Source organism: Lissotriton vulgaris, chromosome 3_1 (assembly GCF_964263255.1).
Source record: "Lissotriton vulgaris chromosome 3_1, aLisVul1.2, whole genome shotgun sequence".
In the NCBI taxonomy this organism is placed as follows: Eukaryota; Metazoa; Chordata; class Amphibia; order Caudata; family Salamandridae; genus Lissotriton; species Lissotriton vulgaris.
The window spans coordinates 103,935,892-103,963,718 of record NC_141689.1 but is presented as its reverse complement, the minus strand read 5'-3'; the positions used below and the strand labels follow the sequence as shown (position 1 = coordinate 103,963,718).

The 27,827-nt window shown below is 44.0% G+C and overlaps 1 protein-coding gene across 1 annotated transcript in view; it reads left to right on the top strand.

Annotated features, from left to right (window-relative positions):
* The window catches only part of LOC147726038 (PC-esterase domain-containing protein 1A-like), a 207,012-nt gene that overhangs the window by 168,032 nt on the left and 11,153 nt on the right, over positions 1 to 27,827 (top strand). Inside the window, exons 7-9 of the mRNA XM_086960152.1 lie at positions 2,056 to 2,211; positions 3,682 to 3,738; positions 23,526 to 23,750. Coding sequence (XP_086816278.1) covers positions 2,056 to 2,211; positions 3,682 to 3,738; positions 23,526 to 23,750 — 438 coding nt within the window. The remainder of the gene's footprint in view (positions 1 to 2,055; positions 2,212 to 3,681; positions 3,739 to 23,525; positions 23,751 to 27,827) is intronic.

The following is a 27,827-nucleotide window of genomic DNA, read 5'->3' as shown; positions in this document are numbered from 1 at the left end:
ATGCACAACAGTCTTAAACCTCCAAAATGAGTAAAAGGCAAATGGCACAAGCGGAAAGAATGTCAGCCGCTGGGGGTGTGCGGTATGAATGTAAGCCGCTATGGTGCGCAGAGTAAACAAAAAAAATTACTCACAAAGTTTTTCTTTTTGAAGACGTTGCACACGAAGTGTTCAGCGTTTACTCACGAAGTATTCAGCGTTTACTCACGAAGTATTCAGCGTTTACTCACAAAGTATTCAGCGTTTACTCACGAAGTATTCAGCGTTTACTCACGAAGTATTCAGAGAGGTTCACTTAAAGTTTTCTCTCCAAGTAAACAAGAAATAAAAACGGAATTGTAGAAAATGAAAATAATTGTAGAGTTGGGTTCTTCAGATTCCTGGTGTTCCTTGAAGCCAAGTCGCCAAAATTGTAAAGTTGAAACCACACAAATAAAGTTGTAAGTGTAGTTTATTGAAGGAACACAGGAGCAAGGTAGGGAACAACCTACACAGGACTTCTTCATCAGCAACTACCATAGTTGCTAGGGAGGGAAACTAGGATACAGTAGAATACAGAAACATTCTAAAATAATTAAAGGGCAACATAACAAGAAGACATTGTCATTTACAATGCCTATAGCTCAAATGCGAGACCTCTATTGCATTGCAGATGCTTGTTTATTATGTAGTCAGATGAGCGTTGAGTCCTCCTTCGGTTTCACATACTCCTCTGATCTGTACTCCGGCCATCAACCTCTCTCCAGTCGTTTCTATTATCAGTAGCCTTATGCCTGGTTTAATATTATCACTGTTACACAAATGATAGCGTTTTTCAATGGCCTCTAGTTGAAGAGATCCTGGTGCAGGGGTTCTGTTTGGACCACAGGATGTCGGAATGCGTGGACTGAGTCTCCATACCACATCAATACCTATGAGCCCAAATTCAACTAGCTCATTGTTCCTTTCCTGTTCTCCTAACCTCGTTTCTGGAACCAGACTACATATCCTGATGCAGTTCAAAAATACTTTATTCCACTTACTCCACCTCAAAGGGGGGTTGTCGTGTTTGCTTAAAATGGAAGAGGGAGGAGTTGGTCTGCATCCTATGACTTACTAAAAAAAACAAATTAGTAATGGATAAGAAGGGTTCCAACTTGTATCGCGGATACGTAAGTATGCCCTTTTGATATTGGGCTAAAACTCCTTCTAATAAAATTTGAACAAACTCCTCCGTGCTTATGCCGAATATACTTTGCTGTGCTGTGCTTCTTTTAAAGTGTGTGTCAATGGAAAACCTCTTGAAAAATCAGCATGGGTGAGTCAGTTGCTACAGAATGCCACAGATTGTTGATCGCTGGGATAAAAACGTGGCAAGGTATTTTTGACAGTGCGTTTCCCTTCTGATGCCATTACCACGTCAGCTCATGCGTGCATATCTTCAGGTGGAACGCGTTTCTTTGCTTTGTGTTCCACCCTATGCGTTTGATCTAATTGGGCGCAGTGACAAAATCAGATAGAACGCATATCCCTTACTTGTGTTCTACCGTTGACAAATAGTCCACAGTTAACTTCCAAAAGGAACAGGTAAGGACCTAATAAACTTTCCCCAATCAAGCCGCTCTGACCAAAGCCCCATCACCCGGAGAGCAGAGCGATCTTTGTGCCATCTCCTGATGTGTTGAGTCTCCACTCCTCAACAAATCTCTTCCTCTCGTGATCAGCTACAGCTTTGACAGTCTTTAACCTGGTCCAGCCACTGCGTTACAGAATGGAGTACAGATCAAGCAGATGCTGGACACAGGAAGACCATGAAAATACTACAGGGCTGCTATGAAGAATTGGTGAATTTAAGTATGAAGATTGCCCGTGATTAACCAAAATATTATTCGTGTAAAAGTTATCTGCCTTTGTTGCTCATGCTCTTCACCACCTTGTTGAGTTTTAAACTGATGAATATATTTGTTCTGGGAACCTTCAATGTACAAAGTTTAATGAATTCCACATTTTTAATTGTCACTTTTTGTTGGCAGCTGAAGAGTATTGCGGTGACTCAGCTTTTTAAACCCTTTCCAGGTTTCAATGTTTATGGTGATCAAGAAGCCCGCCGTAGTACCCAGCTCCCTCTCGTGCGCTGTACTTTCTCTAGAAGGGAGGACACTCGCCGTGCTAAAGTCCGGGCACGGCAGTATTCTGTGGAGGAACCAGACGGTTATGTTGCACCCTCTAGGGGTAACTTTTATTGTTTATCACTACACAAGGGTGTTGCTTTTAAGGTGTTAAAGTATCATTTTTGAGTATTTGCACGTCCAGGAGCACTCACTTTGGCTTGGTTCTGTGGTGGTAAAGCTGTGGATCTACATTTGTCAATCCATTCTGAATATACAGATTAGTTGGTTCAAAAGAAAAAAGTGACAGCCAATGGGTTGTTTGGTTGGTTCCATGAAGTAAACTCCTTTACGATGTTAAAAAAAATGCCTGTTTGCTCTGGGATCAGTACACCTTGTTCACTAAATGTGTCTGAGCAGTAGCTACCAGCTCCATATACTTTCTACCAGTTTTACTATTCTGGCCCTATCAAACTAAGAGTTGTCTTTGGAGACGGTGAAGATGGGGCACATGTACAAGGCGTTCAGTTTGGTGCTGAAGGCCAGTATTAAGAACATCATTCTTATTAGTGCCTGGGTATAACCACATGCAGAGGGAATATGTTAGGGAGGCTATTTTTCGCGAGGAGTGGGAATATTAGGAAATTTCAGCTTCAGTACCCATGTAGAGCTGCTTTTGAAATCTGTCTCCTCAAGCGCTGAATGGATGCATTGGTTTTACTTCATGTGCTTATCGTAAGCGAACATCTAGACTGAAACCTGTTGATGCAGTGTCGGAGTCAAGGGGTCGGCGGATAAGTGAGGGCTAGGCAAGCTTTTCGTGCCCTTGATATCTGATTGTTTAGCCCGGTCCTTTTGCCTACTAGATTTGTGTGGGACACACTACTGTGCTTTCTTTAAGCACAAGGCCAGGTGTTTTTGTCATGAGTGTTCAGACGATCCGAGATGCTCTACTTTTTAGTCTAGGCAAAATAGATGGATCATGTTTGATGCTTACGCATCAACATCTAGGGGGATGCTACAACCTCTGCATTATCTCTAGTAGTGTCTCCCTAATTCATTAGTCAGATAACTTAACCAGAGAACTGATTGTCTAAATAAAACCAAGAATACTAACAACTCGGACTTAGTCAATTTAATGACAAATGTACAGTCCTAGAGCTGATGAGGGTTTGTCACTTTTGTGCACGTCACATTACAGTCTATTAATCACGTTCAAACTTGCTCACTTTGGTAGAAGAACAGCATGACTTGGTCTATCACTTTTGGTTTTGCTTGGTAAAGTCACTAATGAAGCTTGAAGATGCCACATCTTTTTATGGAGCCTTGATGGACAGTCAGTATGATTCACTTATTTTATTTTTAATGACAATCACATCATGCATTGCTGCAATCACAACAGGGCTGGTAACATTCTGGTGAGAGAGAGAGAACTTGGATGGGCACATTGATGTATCCAGTCCTACTTTTGCTGGATCAGAAATGGTGGTCATGTCCATAAATACCCCAACAAAGCTGGAGAAAAAACCAAAGTTTTATTTGAGATGATAAAAAAGTAACCTTTCTGTTGCCTGATGTTATCACTTCCATGTAGGTTTCTCCCGCCGCAATTTTGCAGAAGATCCAGAGATCGGTGCCTCAAGTTACAGCGGTAACAGTTCTTGTCTCACTAAAAGCACATGGGTTGCCTAGTACTGGTTTGGGGTAATTGGAGGGGAGAATTTGGTTACACTGCTTTGCTGTTTGATAACTCTAGAGCTGCACTTTTGCACTCATTGTTGGGTAATGGGCTTGTGCTTTCTGATGTAAACTTCTAACTGCAGATTCCTCAACTGTACAATATCCCTGGGGTGCCATTCTGGATATAGAAGTCAGGAACAACTGGGTGGCAGCATGCAGCTACGTGTTTGCTTTGTTCGACCCCGGAAGTGACTGTGCGGAGTCTCATATACACATCAACCCTGCGTACCATCATTAGTTGCATTCTTTTTGTGCCTTTGAGCACTGATACAGAGCTCTGCTCCCATTTTTCATCAGTTTAAACTGGATTCAAGTGTGCAAGGGAGAAATACCCCCACCCAAGACAACAGGGTTCAAACCATGCTGCAGCTGCAGTACACTGACATCTGTGACGAGCCTGCATGATGTGTGCCTTTTGTATTCAGGCGCTGGGTATGACTGGTCATTGAAGTATGTGCGGGTGTTGTGGGTTGACTGGGGTATGATCACCGGTCAAGCAACAACCACAATCCCAGCCAGGATAAGAGGCAGGCAACCCCTAAATTAGCCTGTTCTCACCCTCTGGTTGATTGGCACCGAGCAGACAGGCTTAACTTAGAGAGTGTTTGAAGTGTCGCACAATTACTTTACAAAGAGTAAAACAATGAAATCGCCACAAAAAAGACTGCAGAACAGTTCAGAAAAATGCCTCTGATTTTATTAAATAAAACAAAACCAAAATGACAAATCCAGTATGAACCAGAGAAATAGATTTTTAAAGTTTATAGTGAAAAATGGCGCCAAGAAGCAAAAAGTCTAATGGGGGGATCTGGTTGCACCAGACCAGGCTAGCTACAGGGGCCCAATTAGGCCAGCTGAACAAAGTACCTTAAAATCTGGTTGTGGAGCTTTGAGTGAATCCGCTTCAAAGATGCTTCACACAGCCTAGGTAATGCATCGGTTCTGCGATGCCACGAGGCTACACTGCAGGGTCCTGATCTTTCTAGAATCGGGTCGATGGGGCTTTAGATGTAAAGTCTTATGTTGATGATGCAAGGGACAGTGGAGGCGATGTCTGTTCCAATATATGCTAAAACTGCGATGTTGCTGTCCGCCATAGTTTTTGAGGCTGCCATTGAGGAGGGATTCAAGGAGCTTGCTCTGGGAAAAGCACGGCGGCGGTTCCAAAGGTGATGCGAGTTTTGCGATAGTCAATCCACCCAACAGGGGTGGTGCTAGGGGATTTGCTGCTCAGCTGAGAAGATTCATTCGTTCTGCTCAGGGATGCTTCTCTCGTCAGAGAAGATGCGTCCGGTTGCTGGTAAGCAAGTTGGGTCCAGGACTGGGGTGGCACCACTTGGCAGGATATGCTAACAGATGGCAGAGTCCAGGTGCAGTTGCACTGTGGGAAGCCTATTATGTCCCTGATTCTTCAGATCGGGAGAGCAGCCAACTAGCCCTTGGAGTCCCACTGGGTTAAAGTGACGCATGTCCAGTCCTCAACCGGCAAGAGGGCAGCGATCAGCAGAGCAAACCAAGAGTCCTGCAGTCCTCCTTCCTGGCAGAGTATCCACAGGTTAAGAAGTTTCCTGAAGTGGAGGCGGTGGTGGTGTCTGAGGTCCAGTCTCTACACTCATTGGAGTCTCTCCCACTTTGAAGTGGGAGAGACTTCAAAGGCATGCCTTTGAAGTGGAAAGGTGTCCTTCTTTCCTGCCCGGCTTCAGACTCACTACAGGGGGGTAAGCAGCCCTTTGTGTGTGGTCAAGACAAAGCCTATTCAGGTGTGAGACAGTGCCCAGCTCCTTCCTCCAATCTTGCTAGGGGTAGCCCATTGAGACCCACCTAAGCTCCCATTGAGTGTGGTTACCGAGGAGTAATACGCGGAGCCCAACTGTCAGTTGCCCACAGACCTGATCAGACAAGCTACAGGCACCAAATAGCTAAAGCAAGAAAATGACAACTTTCTAAACGTAACCGTTTCAGAATTGCACTATAAAATATGACTTTCCATGGATTTAATCCCTGCGATGCTGCTGTCGGCCCCCGGCCGTCCCACATGACGGTGGGCGTGTCTGGAGGATGGATGGTGGGCGTTTCCGGAGGTTGGCCCCCGGCCGTCCGAACACCACCCACTGATTAGAATGCCAGCAGGTTTATCTCTTCCCACTTGGGAATTACACTTTTAAAATTTAATATGGTAATCCCATTGTTATGGTATGGGGGAGTAGGCCTTTCAGTAGTGAAAAACAAATTTGAGAGTTTTTCACTTCCAGTACATGTAAAACCTGAAAGAACATGTCCTGCCTCCTCAATACATTGCACCCTGCCCTCTTGGTTGTCCAGGGCCTTCCTTCGGGGTGACTGCACACTTTTATTTGCCTTTAGCCCTGCACAACCACCCCCTGGGGGAGAATGGGAAGGGTCTGCCATTTTCTCCCAGGGTAGCAGTTCATCACATCTAACAGATGCCCATCCGGCCTGTGCCCTTTCATTTCTTTGTGGTCATTGTAGCTTCCACCCACATTAGAGCGACTCTGAGGAGCACCTATTCATCTTACTTAGAGATGTGAATAGATAATTGACAGGGTGTTGGCCTAGGGAATGGGGATTGTTTGTTACTCCTGCTATTACCTTGTGCTGAAGCAGGATAGATGCCTTTCTTTTACTTCAGATCTTCATCCTCCGATTGCCTCCGTGCGGAAGGACAAATTAAAATTGATTCAACTGGGCGAAGTTCTGTTTGTTGTGGATCCAGATGTCTGGATGATGGCCTTAGACATGGTGGACCCATATTTTAATTTGCTTGTCCTACAGCCCAACAGAGGTTAAACCTGCTGTTCAAGGTCAGCCAAGAGTTTTTCCGTGCTTTCCTACCGTCTTACCAGCGCATCTAAGATGTTCACTAAAGTGCTAGAAGTCCGTGCCACCCAGGTTCGGAGGTTGGGATACCAGTTCATTACATACCTAAGTGACTGGCTATGGATGGCAGGCTCACCCTAATCAGTTGTAGGTCACCTGCAGATGACGTTGAAATCAATGTTTGGGGCTCGCGATCAACTAACCAAAGTCACACCTGACTTCATTGCAAACCCTTTTTTTAATCGGAGATGGCTTTTACACTGCAGTTCTTTCTTTTCTCCACAATCAGTCCAGTACATTTGAGCTATATCCTGATATTTCAGCCTCTCCTGGCCTCAGTGTGAGCAGATCTGAGACTTCTTGGTCTGTTCGCCTCCTGGAACCCGATTGCCAACTTAACAAGGTGGTATATGCAGGCTCTGCTGTGGTATCTGAAATGTCAGTGGACCCAGCTGCAATGGAAACGGGCAGATGCTGTTCGGGTTTTGGAGGAGACGGCAAAAGATCTGCAGTGATTGTTCCTAGACTGCAACCTTCCCAGCGGCAGACCCCTCTCCCTTCCCTACCCGGAGTTCACAGCGGTGACTAATGCACTACTGCTGCATTGAAGAGGCTGTATGGGAGTGGTCAGATGAGAAGACGCTAATCTATGGAGAAAACCTAGCTTCACCTAAAGTGGTGGCACTGCAGGCCATCTGCCTGGCATAAAGGCCTTCCTGATAGCCACTAAGGTGAGGCTGGTGCAGGTTCTCCCAAACAACACTACCACCTTGGGGTACTGCCACAGATAGGAGGGTTGTGGAGTTCTGTGCAAATAGGCACTGCTGCCTCTGGAGGTGGCTGGAGAATTAATGCATTTCTCGAATAGCAAACCAGAAGAGCTCAACCAGTGACTTCTGGCAGATAACGAAAGAAGGTTGCACTATGAGGTGATGCATGGCTTGTATTATGACAGCGAGCAGAATCCTAACTGTGTCTGTTTGCCACGTCTAATGTACAGTATCAAACCTTTTACGTGTTGGAGTTCCCAAGAATGGGGTCTCTTGGAGATGCATTCAGGCTAGAGTAGAGCTAGTCATTAGTGAGTTCCAGGTTGTTTGTGCACCTACCCTTTGCTGCCTTTTTCCTGCACAACTAGCGTTGAGGAACCAGGGCTGTCATGAGTCAATTTCATGTTGGGCAATCCATCGCCCTCCCATCAGTCTTTCCTCCGCCTCACCCCTGGAATAGTTTTCAGCCTTCAAAGGCCTTCAGGTGGACAAACAACTTTAGGTGGGATTTCAGGGACAAAAGAAGGTAAGGCTGTGCAGAAACCAGCTTTGCCAAGGTGGCTAGTCCTCTGCAAATGATCTGCTACTTTGGGGAGCAGTCTAAGGAGGCATTGAGGACTTGTTCCACCAGGGCCAAGGCTGCTACCACAGCATTGGCTGTTATTGACGCCTGGGCGTCATTACACACTCACAAAGCACTTTTGCCTTGAGAGCCAGGTCAAAAAGGAAATGCATTTCGCCCATTTGGTCATCCAAGAACGCAAGACTTTTTGGGAGGTGCTGCTTTGGTATGCATTCAGGGTGAGAAATCTGCAGTTTAGACTATCCACCAGAAGTAACTAACTGGTTCATCTCCGCCACACTCTTCTGAATGCTTTATTCATGCCCCTCTGACTCTTTTTACAGCACGAATATACTGTGGTGGTGGTAATTTTCCTGTCAGACAGAAGTGGACCACCTATTTGTATTCTATACAGAGCCAAGTTAATGGTGTATATATGTTCTTTTGGGAAGTCTGGAGGTGGGGGGAATTAGCTGCGTGACACTTAAGTTTCGCCCAAATGTTTTTCATACTAAATCTGGGAATGACTTGTTCTTTCTGCAACATTTTGTCAAAATCAAGACCTTACTAATCACGTGTTGGTGATTGTATATCTGAGGACCCTTCAGAAAATGTACATTTTAATACCTATTTGTTTTTGCAGTATAATCGATCATATATAGCCCACTATTAGCAGATCCTCACAATCTTGTGCTAACTATCCTAAATTGTGGTGATCTTTTAAATTTATGATTTATAGAATGTCTAGCACGCACAAATGTCTTAACCTATCATGGAGTCTTGTTACCAAAATTACTTTCTGAATATGAGTTTCAAAGGGCAGGGCATTCTGGATTTTAACAACTTGGAAAGATAGAGCCTGGCTCCTTGAGGCTGCTTGTTGATCTTGGAAACCATTAATAAATGGGCTGTGAATTGTCTCTGGATAGGTGGGGGCTAGGGAAAGGTGGTTAGCGATATTAACAAGTTGAGATCATCATACTAAAGATGTCATTAGTTTCAAGGCTCAGTATAACAAATGTAAGACATTTAAACATTACGGAGGTTGTTTACAAAAGGTAAACTTGCAAGTTTATGCCTAGACATTTTGAACTCAGGCCAACTTTTCACATGTAGGCTGGGGTTTCTGCCTTCTGGGCAAAGCTCTCTATATTAAAGTATAGGGAAAGGTGTATTATACAAGAGGTGTTTTGTTTCTTTTTTTAAACAGTAAAAATATCAATGTAAATTCATTAAAATATGCATTTGAAAAGGAGAGCAATATAAAATAAATCTATAGCATTCTCTTAATTTTGAAATAATATTTATTTCAATACATTTAAAATGTTGATTCTGGTGTAAATAAAATAATCCATATAAAATATTACATCTCTACTTAGTGGTAAAAATCTTTATTTTTATGGAATCAATTTAAAATGTAAAGATTTTGGGAAAATTAACGTTATTACATTTAACAATTTTAACATTTTATAATAGTAGTTTTAGTGATGTATCCTTTTAAAACATTAAATGTAACGTTTTAACAATATAAATACACTTAAAGTATTATAACATGCTTTCCTATGGGTTTTTATTTTAAGTACCTGTCAAATATTTTGTATTGGCGGGTGTTATAGTGCCCGTGGATAGCTATTTGTGGTGCTAAACGTAGCCCAGCTCGGCGCTAGAGTACAATTGCAACTCTTTTGGGACCTTTGTTGGCTTTATTAACTATACATGTTCAGTTTGTGAATAGCAAAGGGATTACTCTTGTGGGTCGGTGCCTGGGCTTCCTTAAACCTCTTTGCTCCACCCGTACCCCCTCCCATTTAGTCATAAGTAATCCTGATTTATCCGCCTACTCCCTCCATGCTTCCACATTTACTACGAAAAGATAAACCTAAATGCGTAGGATGGGCGGAGACCTTTGCACATGAAAGATGGAGGCAGTGGCATAGAACTCTGTACAAATGCTACTGAATAGCATATTGTAGTACTACTAAACGTACTATAAAAAGTTTGAATAGTTTTAATTGACAGGAAGCTGGTGCAATCTACGTGGACGTCTTGAAATTGGAGTACGTTGTGGGAGTTTGATTAGGAAATGGACTGTTGCATTCTAAACTAATTGCAGTTTGTTGGTAACCATGGAAGGAAGCCCCAAGTAAGTCATTGGTATAGCTAAGGCAGAAGGCCACCACTTCCTGAAGTATTTGGTAGTGTCAGTGTGCTTCTGGATATCTTGAGAACTTTTGAGATTGCAAAAAGGATACATAGAGCCTGGCTAGCACTAGTTTGAAAGAAATTTCATAATCAAAATGTAAGGTATCTTGCTGTCCTTGTGGGGTGTGGACGTGGGTCCGTGGCTTACAGCCTCTGTTGTGTACTATATTTTGGGGTGTAGGGAGTCTCCTGTGTTACAGCCATCTAAGTTGTTGTTAGTGTTCACTTTCAGGCAATTGAATGACACAGTCTAAAACAAACGTAGGACCATAGCAAAAATCTATGCATGTGAAATGGACTCTTTCTTTTTTTTGATCCCCAGAAAAAAAAGGGGCTCAAAGAAATGTATTTTGGTACCCCACATGTCAGAGGTTGAGGACCTGCAGCCTGGTATGGTGAGCAAGTGACCGTGTTCTGAAAAACAAGTGAAATCCATTTGCAGTCCTTCTTCTGATCCCAGACCCCTTCATCCTTTGCAGAAGTGTCTTAAGGGATGCAGTGTGGAAAATAAGATGAGAGGTCAAGAAGGATCAGTGCTACTTTGACATCCTGATTGTATGCAGGTCTTTTTGTACAGCTACTGGGGTTACTTCTATGAGGCAGAAGCCTGCTTGAACAGAGTCGGTGAGTGGGTTTTTAGTAATAAAAGGGGAGTTTTGCATTGAGCTCTTCTACATTCTTTTAGAGTTTCTCAGAATGGAGGGCTTCTACATGTTTTTATTTATTTTTAATTAAAAATGAAGCTATAGCAAGCGGTTTCCGTCCCTGACGGATCAAAGTCCTATTCAATTTAAATGTATTCATGCAATATATGGGGCTGCTAATTACAAACACTGCGTCCGATCTGGTTCATCAGGAGAACCACATTTGTCCATTTTCTTAAGTAGAATAGTCCGCTGAGGTGTTTTGAAGTAGAACTCGTTTATTGTGTTAGGTGAATTAAGACGTGCATCTGATTCCTCAATATATCTGGAATCTTGGAAGGATTACTGCGCTGTTTATTCAAGTAGGCTGAGAATCTGAGGTGGTATTACCAAATGCTTGAACTTAGTCCACAAAAAAGTGGACATTGATTTGCAAAGACTGAGTAGAGAAGACGCTCGTTTTTAGGCTCTGCAGATGGGAACTTTTCTTGATATTTAAAAGGAAAGTAAAACACTGAGCGATCATTTCACACTTCCCATTTGTATCCTTGTGACCTCAGGAACATAGTGATGTCACCAAGTGCACTCCAACAGCCTGCAGGTGCATTTAGCAGCACAGTAAGGTACCAGAGGAAGTTGATCTAGTGCAATGAAAAGTCGCCTGTCTCAAAGGCGAATTAGGTTTTTATTCTCTCCCAAACTCATTGGAACTTCCTGGTAGGTGCTTTTGAGAAATTGGGATGTGGTTTGAAGGGGTAGTGAGCCCTTCTCAAGCACCAGCTACAGTTCTTGTGAGGGTAAACCACAAAAGGCACTAAATTAACCTGTACTTAATCCTCTGTTAGCATGGCACAAAAGCAGTCTGGCTGAACTTGGAGGCAATGAATAAAGTATGTATGCAGCACTTCAAACAGTAATGAAGAGAAAACACAACAGAAGAACAATCCCATACTAATTTAGCAAATTGGAGTACAATTTAATAAATACAATGACACCAAAATGACAAACATCGCATCAGTCGAGCCAGAGTTATGCATTTTTAAAGTTAAAGGTAAAAACTAGCGCTCAAAAGATCAAAGCGCTGACCACAGACATCTAGTCATGCGCGACCCGGGATCAAAGTCAAAAGTTATGGCCAAATACAATGGAGCACAGTTCTGCTACAAGGAGTGCATTGCTTGGCTTACCTTCAGCCTTAGAAGAATTTTTGAGGAAAAAATGCCTGAAAAGACAAAGTTCGGCTGGGAAACGCAGCGGCCAGTGTCTGAGGAGGAAGTGTCTGCATTGGTGAGCTGCTGGACAAGGTCGCTAAGAAGATGTCTTAATTCTAACTTAGACTCTTTTTTTTATGAAAGTGGAAGATCTTAATCAGGGCGAGGCTGCAGACTAGTTGACGACCGTTCCATGAAGCCAGAAATCCCTTCTGTGAGGAGCCACACAGCAGGATTTGGTAATGCAGAGAATAATGTAGCTGGAGCTAAAGCAAAATTGGCCAACTGGCGAAGCATCTTGGGCGGTTTGGCGAACAGATAGGTCTAAGTCTCTTGTGGGTTCTCAGACCACTTTTAGTGCAAAGCTTTCTGGATCCCAAGTTTGTTTCAGGGCTGTTAGGCACCTTTAGCACCACTTCAAAGGGCCCAGAATTGAGTGGACCCCTCCTGGAGAATCCAGACTCACTCAGGCTGGGTCCAGGTGAAGGTTCAGGATGGTTAAAACATTTGGCTCCGAACAGAAGGCCAGCCAATTAGCCCTCAACATCTCTCTGGTTGTCCTGGGTTCAAGCAGATAAGCAGGTTTCAAGCAGCAGGGTAGTAATCTGAGGGCACAGGGCAGGCGTACAGCAGGTCATAGTTAGTCCTGGAGCAGAAGGGCAGTCCTTTGAAGTACACAGCAGGCCTTGAAAGAGTATTTTAGATCGTAATTCTTTAGGGACCAAAAATGACATTTCCACCTATTGCCAAACAAAAGCGATCACATATTAAATGTAATAAGTTAACCGAATATTATCCTATGAGAGAATGAGAGAGGTAGGCCCCAAAATAGTGAAACTAATTTGAGTTTCACCAGGACATGTAAATCTTTGCATTTCATGTCCAACGTTTTAGAATCTACTGCATCCTGTCTAAAGGACTGTTTAGGATCTACATTAAGGATGACTCGTGTATTATTAACAAGTAAGGTTTAGGCCTGGCAAAGGAGTAATTTTGCCAAGTCGAATTGGCAGTTTAAATCTGCACACAGGCTGCAATGGTAGTGTAGAGACATATTTTCGAAGGGTATGTCAATGGGTGTCACAATAAGTGCTACAGGTCAAATAGTAGTTTAACTTACAGGCCCTGGTACTTGTACTAAACCTTTAGTGGGGACTTACAGGTAAATTAAGTGTGCCAATTGGATGCTTTAGCCAATTTTACTCTGTTTAAGGTAGTGTGCACAAGCACTTTAGCACTGATTTGGAGTAGTAACCTGCAGTCTCATAAAGCCAACAAAAGGATTTCAGCAAAACAGGAGGAGGGAAGGGAATAGGTTTGAGAAGACAACCCTAACTTTGACAGGTCTAACACTGTACAGCAAAACAACCCAGAAGGGGGGTTAAAACTAAATGCCAGATACTCAGACCTGTGACCCCACAGAAGTGGGCATACCTTAATGATCACATTCGGACATTCTGTACTTCGGGCCACTGCTAAATAAATAGCGGATTATGCACACCATTTTTCAGTTACAAAAAATAAATCGAACTTCTGGTTCATAATAAACTCAAAAACTTCCATGCTGTGTCTAACAGAAGATCCAAAGGCTTAGTACCAGCTCCCTAGCATTTGTAGTGCTAATTTAGGTATCTGTATGTGACTACATATGGCTTTCTCTGCCGTCATAAGATATCTTAGCTGTTTTTCCGACAAATCTGCACTACTTAAGGTCTCATGTTTCACACCTTGGACTCAATAGTATTTCATTTGTGCAGGATTCGTACCCATGTGGTACCTTCTCTTGCTCCCTCTTGGCTTCATTACTTGTTGTGGGTTTCTTGGCAACTAATTGGCAGAATGCTCCAAATTATCAATTTAGCCCAATGTTTTGGGTTCACTCCTGCTCCATCAGACAGTTATATGGGTACGTCTTCTCCTGCATACTGTTGATCCCACATGCCCATTGGTACATGCGGGCTTTGCAGTGAAACCAACATATACAGTAGGCTCAACATAGGGTCAGCCTTTTTGATGACTTCTGTATTTTAGAGGAGACAGCCTGCGATCTTCAGTGGTGTCTGTTGGACACCAACTCTACATGCAATAGGTCATTCTCTACGTCCCACTCTTAGCTTACAGTATTGATGTATGCATCATCTCAGAATTGGGTGGTCATCTGGCCGAACTGGAGATCAAACTTTAATCCCCAACTTGGCACAGTCACTGCTGCAGCTTTTGTGCCATTCAATTAGTTTTAAATGCTTTCCACCCATCCATTAAAGGGGAGCTTATTCAGGTCTTGAAGCACATCTTGAGCGCAATATAGTACCATGTTAAATAGGGTTCTGTAGGGTCAGGCTCTTGTGCTAAAAAGCACTGCGTCTCAAAGGGCTGGACTTCAAGGGACTTCCTCGATGATAAATCATTTGGCAGGCTCACTGACCACCTGGGTGATGAGCTTAGCAGATGTCAGCTTGCAGACCATGAATGCCATCTTCATCTGGAGGAGTTCAGGTCTGCCTCGTCTGATGCCTTAGTTGTTTTATTTTTTTGCCAACGTGGAAAGGATGCTGTCAAGATTATTGTGCACTGTAGTTTCTTCTAAGAGTTACCAGGGTGATTCATTGTGCCTGAGATGGCATACAGTCCTATTAAACTATTTCCCATTTTTGCTTCTCCTGCCTTGAATGCTGAAGATTCAGACAGGCTGGGCTCAAATCATCCAGATAACTCTGGATTGGGCTAAGTGTGGTATCCCAGTGTGTCTGCCTCTTTATGACCTCTAGTTTCCGTAACAGGCAGGGTCCTGCACCGGAACCTTCACAACATACTCCACCACAAGTGGAGATAGTGACGCGAACAGAGTTGATCTGATTTACCCACTGAGGTATGGATGATATTCGTGCATATTGGCATTGGGCTTCCAGGTAGTACAGCTGGAAGCCCAATGCCAATTCATAGCCTCCTCGTATGGTATTATCAGGGTGTCCCACCTCACCCAGGGCCTGTGACCCGCCCAGATGAGGAATAGCAATTGATCTCGTAATGTTTGAAAGGAGGCGTTTAGGAGCAGGATTGGAATATTAAGGAAGAGTTATAAGAACTGAGGGAGTGCAATTATTTTGATAATGGCCACTCTGCCGGCCATTGAGAGTGGCCACTTAATCCACCCCTCAACCTGCATTGTCAGGTTTGCTAACGCGGGCCGTAGTTTAATTGTAGCACTTGGTGCTTGTCCTTGTGTATTTGGATGGGATATCCCATCTGAACTGGGTGGGTGGCATCTGTGATAATAGCTCAGATTTGGATCAGTTGATCTGCAACCCAGACAGGTAACCAAAACTTATAGTTTTTTCCACTAAGGGGGAGATGTTGTGGGCAGGGTGCTTAATAAAGAGAGGTATATCATCTGCATATAGGCAAAGAAGTAGTGGTCCCTGCCTAAGTTGGAGTCCACGATGGAGATGCCTTGCCTGGATGTAGAGAACTAAGGGGTCCATGGATATAATGAAAAATAAAGGGGATAGGGGGCATCCCTGCCTAGATACCCTAGCAATGGTAAAGTCGTTGGATAATCCATGAATCCTTATACGGGCCAGTGGCTCAGCATATAGCAACTGGATCAGACCTAAAAAGGGGGAAGGTTTCCTAAGTTTCCGCAATACATCTGTCAGGAAGGCCACTCGAGAGAATCGAACGCCTTCTCGGGGTCCAATACACCTACCGCCGGGGGTACAGTCGAAGACACCCTATTAAGCACTGCAAATACTGTTCAGAGGTTGAATGAGGTTGATCTATGGGGGACAAAGCCAGACTGCACTGGTGAAATAATTAGGTCTATAAGGAGGGCCGATCTGGTCACCAAGGCCTTGCGCTAATATTTTATTATCTAAATTGAGCAGCGAGATGTGTCTACATGAAGTGCATAAGGTAGGATCCTTGCCCGGCTTTAACAACGTAAGCACTGATTCTCATAGATTAGATGGTAGCTGGGCGGTGATTTAGGCCTCATTGTACAATGCGAGAAGTTGTGGGGCAAGTTGTTCTTTTAAGGCCTTGTAAAAGGCGCCAGTGAGGCCATACGGCCCAGGAGAGTTGGAGCCGTCTAGTGAGTCAATGGCTTCCCTAATTTTATCTATTGTTAGGGGTTCTTGGAGAAATTGTTGATGGCTGTCCTCGAGCCACACCATTGAAATCTCCTCCAGATAAGCGGATAGTTGTGGAGGGGTCTCCAGGGTGTGGGCAGTGTATACGTTTTTTATAGTCCTCCGGACTTCACCTCTTTAGTGACCAACGCACGTGCACCATCAGTGGTTAGGATTTCAACAATGTAGTCAGCCGCTCGGTTGTGGTGCAGCATCCTGGCCAGTGTTCGGCCCGGTCGCTCACCCTCCGCATTTCTAAGTGCAGTGGCATATTTCCCTAAATTTGCACTTTCTCAATTAGCTAATGTGTGGAATTCAGACATCAAGCGCCCACGAATATGAAGTTGCGGATTACCATCCGACATTGCTGCTACATCAGTGGCCTGCAGGTCCGATTCAATGCGGTTTATTGGGCGACAAATGTCGCCTAAGGCTCCTGTTTACTTTGATATGCTGACCCCATCACCTTTATGCAGATTTTTGATGCGACGGATATTCCATGTAACACAGGACACCTCTAGGGGCTTGGCTACCTCACGTCTTTATTAACGCATAATAGGAAATAGTGGGCCTGTTGTCTGTCTTGCTGGCTAGAAATTGTTGGCTTTGTGGGGTTGCATACCATATACACTAGCAAACCTTCTAACATCGGTTCTCCCTGAACATGGAAATATTTCCTTCCCCCACACTAGAATTTCCCTCCTCCACACTAGATCCAAAACAACCCAGTGAGACCCAATATTCACATTCCCCCTCCCCCCAACATTCCAAAAACAGATGAAGACAAACCCCAAACTTATAGCTCTGGTATACACCAATGGGGCGCATAGGTGACCCAGCAGGCAGCAGCCTAATCATGGAGACGATTGATTGTAGATACATATGGACAGTGCCGCCAAGAGTTTAGGAGCATGATATCAATTAGCAGTCAAAGCAATCTGGTCCAGGCTCAGCGTTCGAATCTCCGTTATATGCATGCGTAGCAGATTCGCTGTCTAGTTGGTGCATGCCACCAGTCGTGACATAGTTGTCAATCAGTAGGCACCGGTGAACCCTGGGGGCGGGGAGAGGAGCCACTGGATAACTTCTTACAGAAGGTAACTGCGCCGCAGGAGTCTAAAAAACTTTGGACTTTGGTCAATCTTCAGGCAAGCAGGATACAGCATTGCATAGCAAACGTTCAGTTTGTTAAGAGCGTTTTTTGTCTCATCAAATTTACTTCTGGCTACTCGAACTGTAGGAGTAAAGCTGGATCAATGAATATCCCTGATGCTGCGATGCGCCATGCCCGCAGGCCAAGCGGAAAACAGTGTCTTTGTCCTTGTAATTTAGAAGGCGCTCATTTGGAAAGCGGGGGCCAGCAGGGGGTCTTGGGCCAAGGGTGAGGTGTGCTCTTTCCACAGAGAAAATTGGGGAGAAACTGGATCGATCGAACAAATGAAGTAGCAATTTCTCGACTTAGATGTCTGGCCGATCCATGTTCGTGGACTCCGCAATACCAGAGATGCAGATATTGGGACGTCTTGATCTGGACTCCAAATCTTTGTTTTTGATACCTACTTGCTTTAGTATGCGTTCTGCCTTCTCTAGCCGCATCGCTGTGGCGGCTTTTCCCGCTGTGTGCGGCTTTTTTTAAATTACTGCGTTACATGACGAGCTCAGCTCGTCATCAGAATACGAGTGCCGTAGCTGATGACGAGCTGAGCTCGTCATCAGCATCGATGTGGTTAGGCACTTTTGGACTGTGGATGTCATGTCCTCTAGGCTCTATATTTTTTCCTCGGCGGGTTCCAGACATGTCCCCTGGCGGTCTAAGCGGTACTCCAGCTTGTCCATGCAGATCTCCCAAGCATCAAATCGGGCATCTATGGCCTGAAAGCCCACCCTGAGTTCCTGCATGATAGCCGGAGTGTCAGTGGTAGGGGCGGTCTCTGCAGGGGCCCCAGCCGCTATCTTCTTGACCGAGGCCAGCCCACCACTTCTAGACAGGCCAGCCTAGAGGTGGTGGGCTGTCCTCAGACAAGCTGCTTTGGGTCTGTCCGGCCCATATTGGTATACTGTACATTGCGGAGTACCTCTGCAGATGATCGGACTGCTCCTTTGCGAGTCGTTAATATTGCTCCTCACTTCTATGCAACACACTGCACAACAAGGCCGGATTTAATGTGGGGCCTGCCAAACAGCAGAGATGGCTCAGCGCACTTCCCAGGAGGTCCGCCTGTGAAAGCGGATAAGAGGTAGGCCCAACCGCTATGATGGATGATCAGCATGTACCCAGGCAGGGTGCCCGCCCGTGCAGCCACCCACCGCAAGCATTAATAATGTGGCTGCCTGCCCAGGCCTGTGCACGCCCCCATTGGGCACCGGCCCCTGCACCAACGTACCTTGTCGGGAAACAGGGGTTTAGTGGGGGAGTGCTGTAGAGAGCAGTGTCCAGGCCGCGGCTGCAACTGGGAATAAGTACTGAGCCTCTGACACCATGACTTCAGCTCAGTTCAAGATTTGTAGATCCTCCTCCAAGAAGGACAACTGTCCTAAGGGACTGCTGCTCTGGAAGAACTGCTGCCTTGCTGCACTGACCTACTTCCTTCTTGCCTGGAAAGGAAGTGTCATACAGCTTATACTTTCTTAGTAAACTGGGCATTTGTTGGACATCATAAACGTCAAAACTGCATGCCTGATACTGCGCACACCATCAGACTATGTTGGCCGTGATCCTGCTAGCGCATTGCGCACCATCGTTACAGTTTTAATGTGCAACCTCAGAACATGAACACCCCTGACCCATACTCCCCCCCCCCCCCCCCCCCCCCCCCCCCCCCACCAAAAAAATTCATGGAAACTGATCTAGAACCCTCTTTTTATGTAACTCATGCCTGCCCAAAAGGAAGTAAATGAAAACGCTATGATTGGCATTTCAATATATATTGAAGCAATTAGATTCTTGTATAAAATACATGTACAGCAATTATCAACAGAATGAAACAGAATAGAGTAATAAGCATTACTAGAAAGGTGAAAAGATCGATACTTCTTCCATTGTGCTATTACATGGATTATATGTTTGCATGTAAATACAATTGTGTTTTGTGCTCCTACCTAACCCTTCTTTATCTTAGTAGACCTATAGTGGGTGAATTGCCAAAATTCTTGTAGGGTGATTTAACTCTCCAATTACCTGTGGGTATGTGTCTTCAGGGAGCCCGTCTTGGTGTAGAGCTGGGGCGCCATCCTTGACAGGAGGTTAACCGGAATCAGCTGGCCTGGAATTCTGGCATGGATGACCAGCAGCTCGCATCGGTGGCAGCTAGGGAGGCCTCCCCTGGCAATCCAAGTGTCCTCGCCAGCTTTCCGCAGTATGTAGTGTCTCAGTTAGGGCCCCTGGCCGGATCAATACCCGCCGGCCGCCCCTGAGGTGTCGCCAGAATCAGCTGGGATGGAATTCTGGCATGGACGACCTGGACACTGTCAGGAAAATGCTCCTCTAACTAAACAACGAAGTGAAGCTGTTTATATAAAAAGAAAATCCATCCTTGTGCTATGCCGATGCCCAAGTCAGGTCACCATTATTGATTCTATGTCCACACAGCTGTCGCCAAGCATACAATAACGCATACCATTTTGTGCAGTAAACTTAACCCCTTTAGGGGTTGCTTTATTCATTTCAGGTTGGCTTGGATGGTATTTTACCAATCCAAAGCTGCAATACTGTGCCTGGAGTGGTAAAGGGCTTTTGTCAGTTTACAGCTCGGCATGGATAGCACTGTGCTAATCCTACTCTTAAAGACTGCTGTAGAAATGGCAACACTTTGTCCCTTTCTATCTCAGCGTGGATAGCACTGTGCTAATCCTTTGTTAAAAATCTTTGATAGAAAAGCAGACATTTGAGTTGAGCAAATTAAGTGTCGCTGGTGTGGGTGCTCTATACAGGAGCTGCCTTACACCTAAACTTGGGAACTACCCAGAGTTCTCTGCTTCTTTTTTGTATAACCTTAGCCCTTGTACAGAATGTTCAAGGATTGTGATAAAATGTCTATGAAGAATTATGAATGAAAGCAAAACCAATTCAGAGAATATGATCCTATACAGGCACGCAAGTGAATGTGTGGCAAATGTCCGTGTGCAGGTAAAGATGTAAAGTTTACACGTAAACATGTAAAATGGTGGTTTTCTCGCTCTCGCCTAGTGTGACCACATCACCCACTCCTTGGATGTAAGGTGACTAAAAAATTTGCTAAAAAATATGTGCTTAAAATAGAAGTTTAAACATAAATTTAAAACCTAAAATCTAACCAAGCATTGTGCTTCTTTAACAATAGCATATTGAAAGCCAAATTGTTTAAAAACAGTCAATAGAAAGACTGAATAAAAAGGCAGTTTTAAAAGCAATTTCATGTATGAAAACATCCACCTCGTAAGCACTGTAGCACACCAGAGCAAAGTCACTATAGCAGTTATTCGAACACTTCTATGGTCGTCGTTGTAAGAAAATGTTCAATATTGTTGTGTCCATTCAGAAACGGTGCTAAATAACACAAACTCCATACAGTAATCCAAATCCACTTCGAGATTTCAATTGTTCATTTCATTCCAGATTCACACAGCATCGGACGTGCGTTTCACCCAGCAGGGCTTCCTCAAGGCTTTTACGAAAAAGTTTTTTCTTTGATATAATTGGTTGGTTTCTTTTTGTTGAAATCATATCTCTAGGATTCCAGTGTAAACTGTGATGTGCATGGTAACAGATCCAATCACCATCAATCTAAGCTAGTATATTCCGAACCGTTCTAGAGTGAAAAGGTCATTGTTCATAGGACCATATTACCTCCTCACTGCTGTCCAACGTCCTGACCGCTTATCACCGTATTGGATTTGGACTACTTCATAGTTCCAAAAGTGCAATACTCTAGGTGGATGATTATTTGGCACTGCCTTAGCACCTAATATTGAATGGTTGGCGAGTGATGTATTGTAATTTCCATGACCCCTGTACATATGGTGATGTGCAGATCAAGATAGCATATCCTCCCATTTGCTGTTTATAAATGTATTAAAAAAATTGCTGAATTAAAAGCTTCACAACTCAAAACTGCCAAATTGTGTTGTGAGCAGGAGATGAAACCTTTCTGTTCCTAACACCCGCAGCTGATCTTCCCAGAGGCACCCAGTGCATCAGATCTATTGAGCAAACATGTTCGAATCCATCCTCCTCAGTAGCCGCCAGAGGAGAAACAGCCAGAACTTAATCAGCACAAGACGAGCCAGCATCCAAACCACTAGGAGCAGAAGCATCTCAGAAAGGCTCATCATTTGTATTTAGGAGCAGTGGCAAGCGCAAAGACAACGATACAAGTGCGCTTTCAAGGGACTCACCGCAAATGTAGGCAAGCCAGGAGCACATGTGGTAGTACCGTTCCCATTTGACCTTGTGATAGGGCATCCATTGTTGAGAAGAAAACATAAAAGCACAGTCCTGACAACTAGGAACAGGTCAAGCAGTTGGCCCCTAGAAATGATTCTAAGCACGGAGTGTATGAATAATGAAATAACTCTTAAGACCCTTTGGAAGGGGATAAACCATACCGGAGCCAGTCCTCTTGAAAATAAAAATAAATTGAGGTTTGTTTCGTATGAACTTTCTGATATTGTTGAAATTTAGGGTAGACCGAAGCTGCTGAGCATTCATTCTGTAGTTGGTATTGTTGAACTTTGTCTATTTCATGCCCTGAAGCTTAGAATATTTCTTTGCAATTTGCCAAGGTTTAAAAGTGCTAAATGTTATTTGAGGCACTTCCTATTGTTTTGTGGGAGCTTAGTTTTATTTTTGGCGGGCTTTTTTAACACCTTTTTGCCTGCTTATGTGACACATCAACTCGAAGTCGACTTGGGTAATGCTTCGCCTTTAGAATATTGTATAATTGTGATACGCGCCGCTTCACCCTTAACTATTTACCTGTTGGCAGTACCTTTAGGCAGAAAGCGGAGTTCCATTCCCTGTCCGTGAATTTGTTATGCAGTTCTTTCCAAAGACCATATGACTTTGAGAGGAAAACCATCCTTCACTAGGTGGTGTTGGAATTTCAGTTCACACAGACTAGAACCAAGAGGGTGCTCGGTCCTTCCGTTTTTACATCTTACGGGTTTGACATTTATTAAAGGCTTTTTGATGTCAATCTAGATACCCCAAAGAGCAAAAATCTGCTGCATTTGACTTTTCTTAAAAAATATTGCATTCAAAGCAGGGAAGGCATGATTGCTTAGGATTTGCAAGGCATCCACCTAGTTTTCTCTACTTGTTTCCAAACACATTTTCATTACTCCAATGTGAGGGTGCAAACCTGGATTGAGAAGAGTTTTGGATAGCTTTCGTTTGTGTGTATTTTTTCCTGTATTGGAGGCTCTGCTAATTGTCAATGCTGTATTGGTCAGTGTTTCTAAGAGGCAGAGAGGAGGGCAGTGGTACCTGTTCACCTCAGAGTTATGTACTTCACTGACCTTGGTTCTGATGGATACAAATGTTCCACTTCAGGCTGTTGATCGTCTATACCCCTGGCCCTCCTTGTCCCTCTCGTGTCAAGGAAAAACAGGTTGTTGAAAATGTCTGGCCACTGATGGGGCTGTGTGGAGTGTTGTACTTTTTCTCCGTGACTGTGCAGTGTTGTTGCATAACGTTGTGTAACTTTTTCTCGGCCGACCAAATATAACCAATGAGTCTATTTCTGTGGGCTTGAGGGGCAGCAGAGAGGATGCCCATCTCAGGCTTTTTTTGGCTTAATTGAGAGTTCCTGTTGTAAAAAGGAAAGGTTTCACATGGCCATTTTGCTTGGATTTTTCATACTAAATATAGGCTGAGGAACTGCATATATTGCTTGTATTTTAAAATGGGACTTTTGTATCTAATAGGTTTGTAGCAGAAGTAAAGGATCTTGACAGGTGATTTGGTTTCACTGAAAATGTTTTGATGTAATTGCAAGAAATGGTCTGAGCAGTGAGACGTGCCCTAGCCCAGTGACTTGCATCTGGACCAGATGTAGCTTAACGTGAACCACTAAAACTCCTTTATGGTGAACCCCAAGTTATCTTCTGCGCTTATAGTAGATACATGATCAAACTGTCCTGTTGCTGTGGTAAAGTTTGTTTGTAGATCTTTGTATGAAGAACTGGGGTTTCTTCTGACCAGCCGAAAATTAGACTCCTACACTTCACACATTCCATCAGAAGCTTGGGTGTCAGTAGGTCAGCCTTCACCTGCTACCGCCATGTGTAAAGAGCTGACTGACCAGGGTCGTGCAAGGTAAGTGTTAATGCTTGTCTGGGTGCTAACGTAGTCTGCTTCTCTTCCAGGTCTGGAGTATGACGAGAACTCGGAGTACAGTGCGCCTAAGCGATCTAGGACTGAACGTTCTTATCAGCAAAGGCAGACCGCGAAACACACATTCGCCAGTTCTGGCTCTCCTCTTTCATACTGTGCTGATAACTTGGAGCCACACTTTTATGATGACAGTCCAGTATTCCACAGCAACTCCTCCCCAGGATACACACATTTTGAGGATAGACCGGTCTATAATGGTAGGTTTTAAACATTTTCCAAGCAAAAAAAATTGGCAAATGTATGCCACTAATGGACTTTCATGCGAGAGCTCTGCCAAGTGCACCCTGCGCCATGCATGCTGAATATTTGGTTTAAAGTAACATAGAACATCTCCGCTGTCCAAACACTTATGTGATAGTGTTATGACACAATATCGTCCATATTGCACTCCCAGCAAAACTCCTCTGTAAATAGGACGCGACAAAGGCTGTCTGAAGGCTAGAATGTCCATGAAGTTGGCATGTGTCACTAATTTTATCAAATTACCAACTCCTGGCTCCTGGCTTCCTTGAACAGATCGATGCAGCCATAATGCGGGTTCTTTTGGGGAACAGAGTTAAGGTCTTGTGGTCTTGATAGGACTTCTGTACAGAAAAGAAAAATACAAAAGTAACTTTCTTCCCCAGATTATTCCCAGATTTGTTCAGAGTGGTATATAAGGTGGCAGAACCCTGCTGGCAGTGCATTATTAATGGTGCTTTATATGCAAGTTCTTTGGTATGTTGTCTTAGGGCGTATTCATTATAATTAGACCAGTTGGAGAAGCCCCCAACAATCAATCATCGGGTTTCCGTCTCCATCAAGTTTGTTGTACCTAGAGCATACCCACCAGTCTGGAATGCCGCTACATTCCTGCTTCAACACATCAGGTCTTGTATAAAAAAAAGAAAAATTGAGTATATTACTATAGGAATTTTAAATGCAGCATATTCCTGGAAATTACTTGGCCTCTTGGGTGCTTTGTTTGCAGTAAAAGCCCTTCAGGTGAGATTTGTTCAAGTCTGCTGATTTTCATCCCTCCTTGGGATTGATTTCCAATTAGTCTGTCAAGTCCATGTCTTTGACTCTTTTGGTTAATGTGATAGATGGCCACTGTCCTGCATAATCTAATAGCTGTAGTCCAGTCGGACTAAAGGTTGGACTTGCTTTGTAGGCTAAAGCTCAAAGGATCTATTTACTTTCTTTATGATCACTGTAATTGGTGTAGTTAAAACAACTCAATATAATGCAGTTAATTAGGGGTGTTATACAAGTACTGAAGTGTGGAGAAGCCAGTGTTGTATTCTGTGTTGTGTCCGACACTGGTATACTTTGATCCATGATGTGGCTTGTGGATTGTTTGAGTTATATCTGAGAGGAATGAGACTATCCACTTCGGGTCAGTTCTCTGCAGTACTATAATGGTGTTATTTTCATTTCTTCTCTTCCTCAAGCGCTGCTACTATGTCCAACAAGTACAGCATCTGTCTTCATTTGGATTTAAGATCATCCTAGATTTGTGCAGATTTGTTCCCCATCAGTGGCCCAATTCTATGTATTGGAGTAGGTGCTGGAGGGAGGTCACGTATGATGGGGTGATTGTCTGATATTGGGTGGACTGCAAGCTGGGTGAGAAAGTATCTAGGAACATTTGTGGGAAATTATAGAATGTTGCAGTTGGCCTACAGTTGGTTTTGTGCCCCTTGGTGGATTTTATTTTTCAGATTGTTTTTTAATTATTTTTTATTTTTTTATTTTGTTTTTTATTGATTAGGGACGTTTTCGTGCGGTAGATTAAGAGAAGGATTTCAGATATTGCGTTTGGTGGGCAAGGGTGTAGTAATGAGGTGGGAGGCTTTCTGATGTGTTGCTGCAGGAATGAGGTAACAGTGTGATGGGTACGAGAGGGTATTGGAATATGTAGTAGTATGGCCGGTGAGGCAAGATAGTAGTTGGATAAGCAATCCCTTCGCTCCCTGCTAAGTAAGTCCTATCCCTCTTTCTCAGGGTCTCCCGAAGCCTCAGCTCCAAAATATTCTAAATGGCTTAACGATGCCATTTAGAACGACTTCTGTTCCTATTAAAAAAAAATCAGGAAATAGGCAAAATCACTCAGCCCCCTGGTTTTTTTTTCTGAAGAGCTTCGGCAAGTAAAACTGCGCTGTCGTCAATTAGAAAGACGCTGGCGCACAAAGTATTGCCCTAACCTAAAATCTGCTTACAAAACAGCACTATCTCAGTACAAAGATCTTCTGATAGCCAGTAAAAAGGACTTTTACACCAGACAAATTAAGGAAGCAAAAAATTCTTCCAAAGAACTCTTCCGAGTGGTGAACACACTCACCTCGTTAAAGGGCCAGCAATTGAGTGCGACCAAGAGCTTTGCGATAATATTGCAACAGCCTTTAAGACTAAAGTGTTGAATATTTTCAATAACTTTCAGAACTCTACCCCTCCACCAACGACAGATTCCCCTCGTAGTGAGCACAATACTAACACTCTGCTTACCTTTTCTCCCGTCTCTGTTGAGACCGTAACCAGATATATCCCAGATTCCCAGTACGGATCCCCTTTTGATCCCTGCCCACCGATAATTCTTAAAGAATTGGATGTGGTTAGTCCAGGTCTTACAGATATTTTCAATTCCATGTTCAGGACTGGCTGCTTTCCCTCAGTCTGGAAAGACACCTCCATCTTCCCACTGCTCAAGAAACCCTCACTGGAGCCCACTGACCCTAATAACTACCTCCCCATTGCCAGGCTTCCTTCACCAGCCAAAATAATTGATAAAATTATGGATTTTCAACTAACTCAATTTATTAATGACGACAATCTGCTGGATCGATCTCAGTTTGGCTTTCGGCGGGAGCATAGTACAGAGACAGCACTGATTAAAGGTACAGAAGAGATCAGGATGACAATGGATCGGGGCGGCACAGCCATGCTTATACTCCTCGATCTATCAGCCGCATTTGATACGGTTGACCATTCTCTCCTGCATGAGCGGCTCGAGAGAATGGGGATCGGGGGTCCAGCTCTGGCTCTGCTATCCTTCTTCCTCAAAGACGGAAGACTCATGGTTGAGTAGGATGCCTACCGATCAGATACATACACCCTCCCATGTGGCGTGCCTCAGGGCTCATCCCTGAGCCCGTCATTCTTTAACGTGCATGTCTCTGAGCTGGCCCCAATAATCCAGAACTTTGGGTTCTGCCTCACGTCATACGCTGACGACACGCAGATCTTGCATGCGTACGGTCAGTTGCTGGATGAACAATCACTGCCTTAAGTTAAACTCCTCTAAAACAGAGATTCGAACTTTCGGCAACGTTCCACCAAGTTGGGGCAACCTATGGTGGCCTGTGGAGATGGGCGAACCTCCGAGACCGGTGGAGAAAGTTAATAACTTAGGAGTGTGGCTTGATCCCAAACTTACTCTAATCCATCACACCAACGCTATTGTGTCATCAAGCCACTTTCTTATAAAAAAAATCAGAAAAATTCTCCCCTATATTCCAGTAGATGTCAGAAAAACTGTGGTTACAGCTCTGATACAGTCCAAACTGGACTATTGCAACGGCCTACTAGGAAACGCCCAAAAACAATGTCTCAAAAAACTCCAATGTGTGCAGAATTCGGCTGCCAGATTGCTTCTTAATATCCCCAGAACTCATTCAGTCACTGCCGAAATCCGCAAGTTGCACTGACTCCCGGTGGAGCAACGTATCAAATTTAAGGCTCTGTCCATAGCCTACAAGGCCCTCAACAACAAAGGTCCGATCTTTTTCCAAAACCTGTTTTCCTGGTATGAACCCACCAGGGATCTTCCGTCCTTTGGCTCCAAACTTCTTCAAGTACCAACAACCCGCACCGTGCAATGGGGAGAGCGCAGTTTTCATTTTTTTACCTCCAAACTTTGGAACTCGCTCCCACTTGAGCTCAGAAATTCCTCATCGGCTTTCGGAAGGATTTGAAAACCTGGCTATTTCAGAATTAGCCGCTAGCGCAACTTTCCTCGCCCGTCCATAGCGCCAAGACACCTCCGGGTAAACGTGCGCTCTACAAATTTTAATAACATAACATAACATAACATAGGTGTATAGGAAGGATGTCAGGAAAGGTTTTTGGGTATGTGATGGATTGTTTGAGAAAATGGTTCATGAGATAAGGATGTGAGGGGGTGATTTTGCAGGTGCAATGATACTACACTGAATTATGAAAAGAAAAAAATGGGAAAGTGTATGGTGGTTGCAAGAATGTGACTTGTATATGTGTGCTATTTACATGGAGTTTGC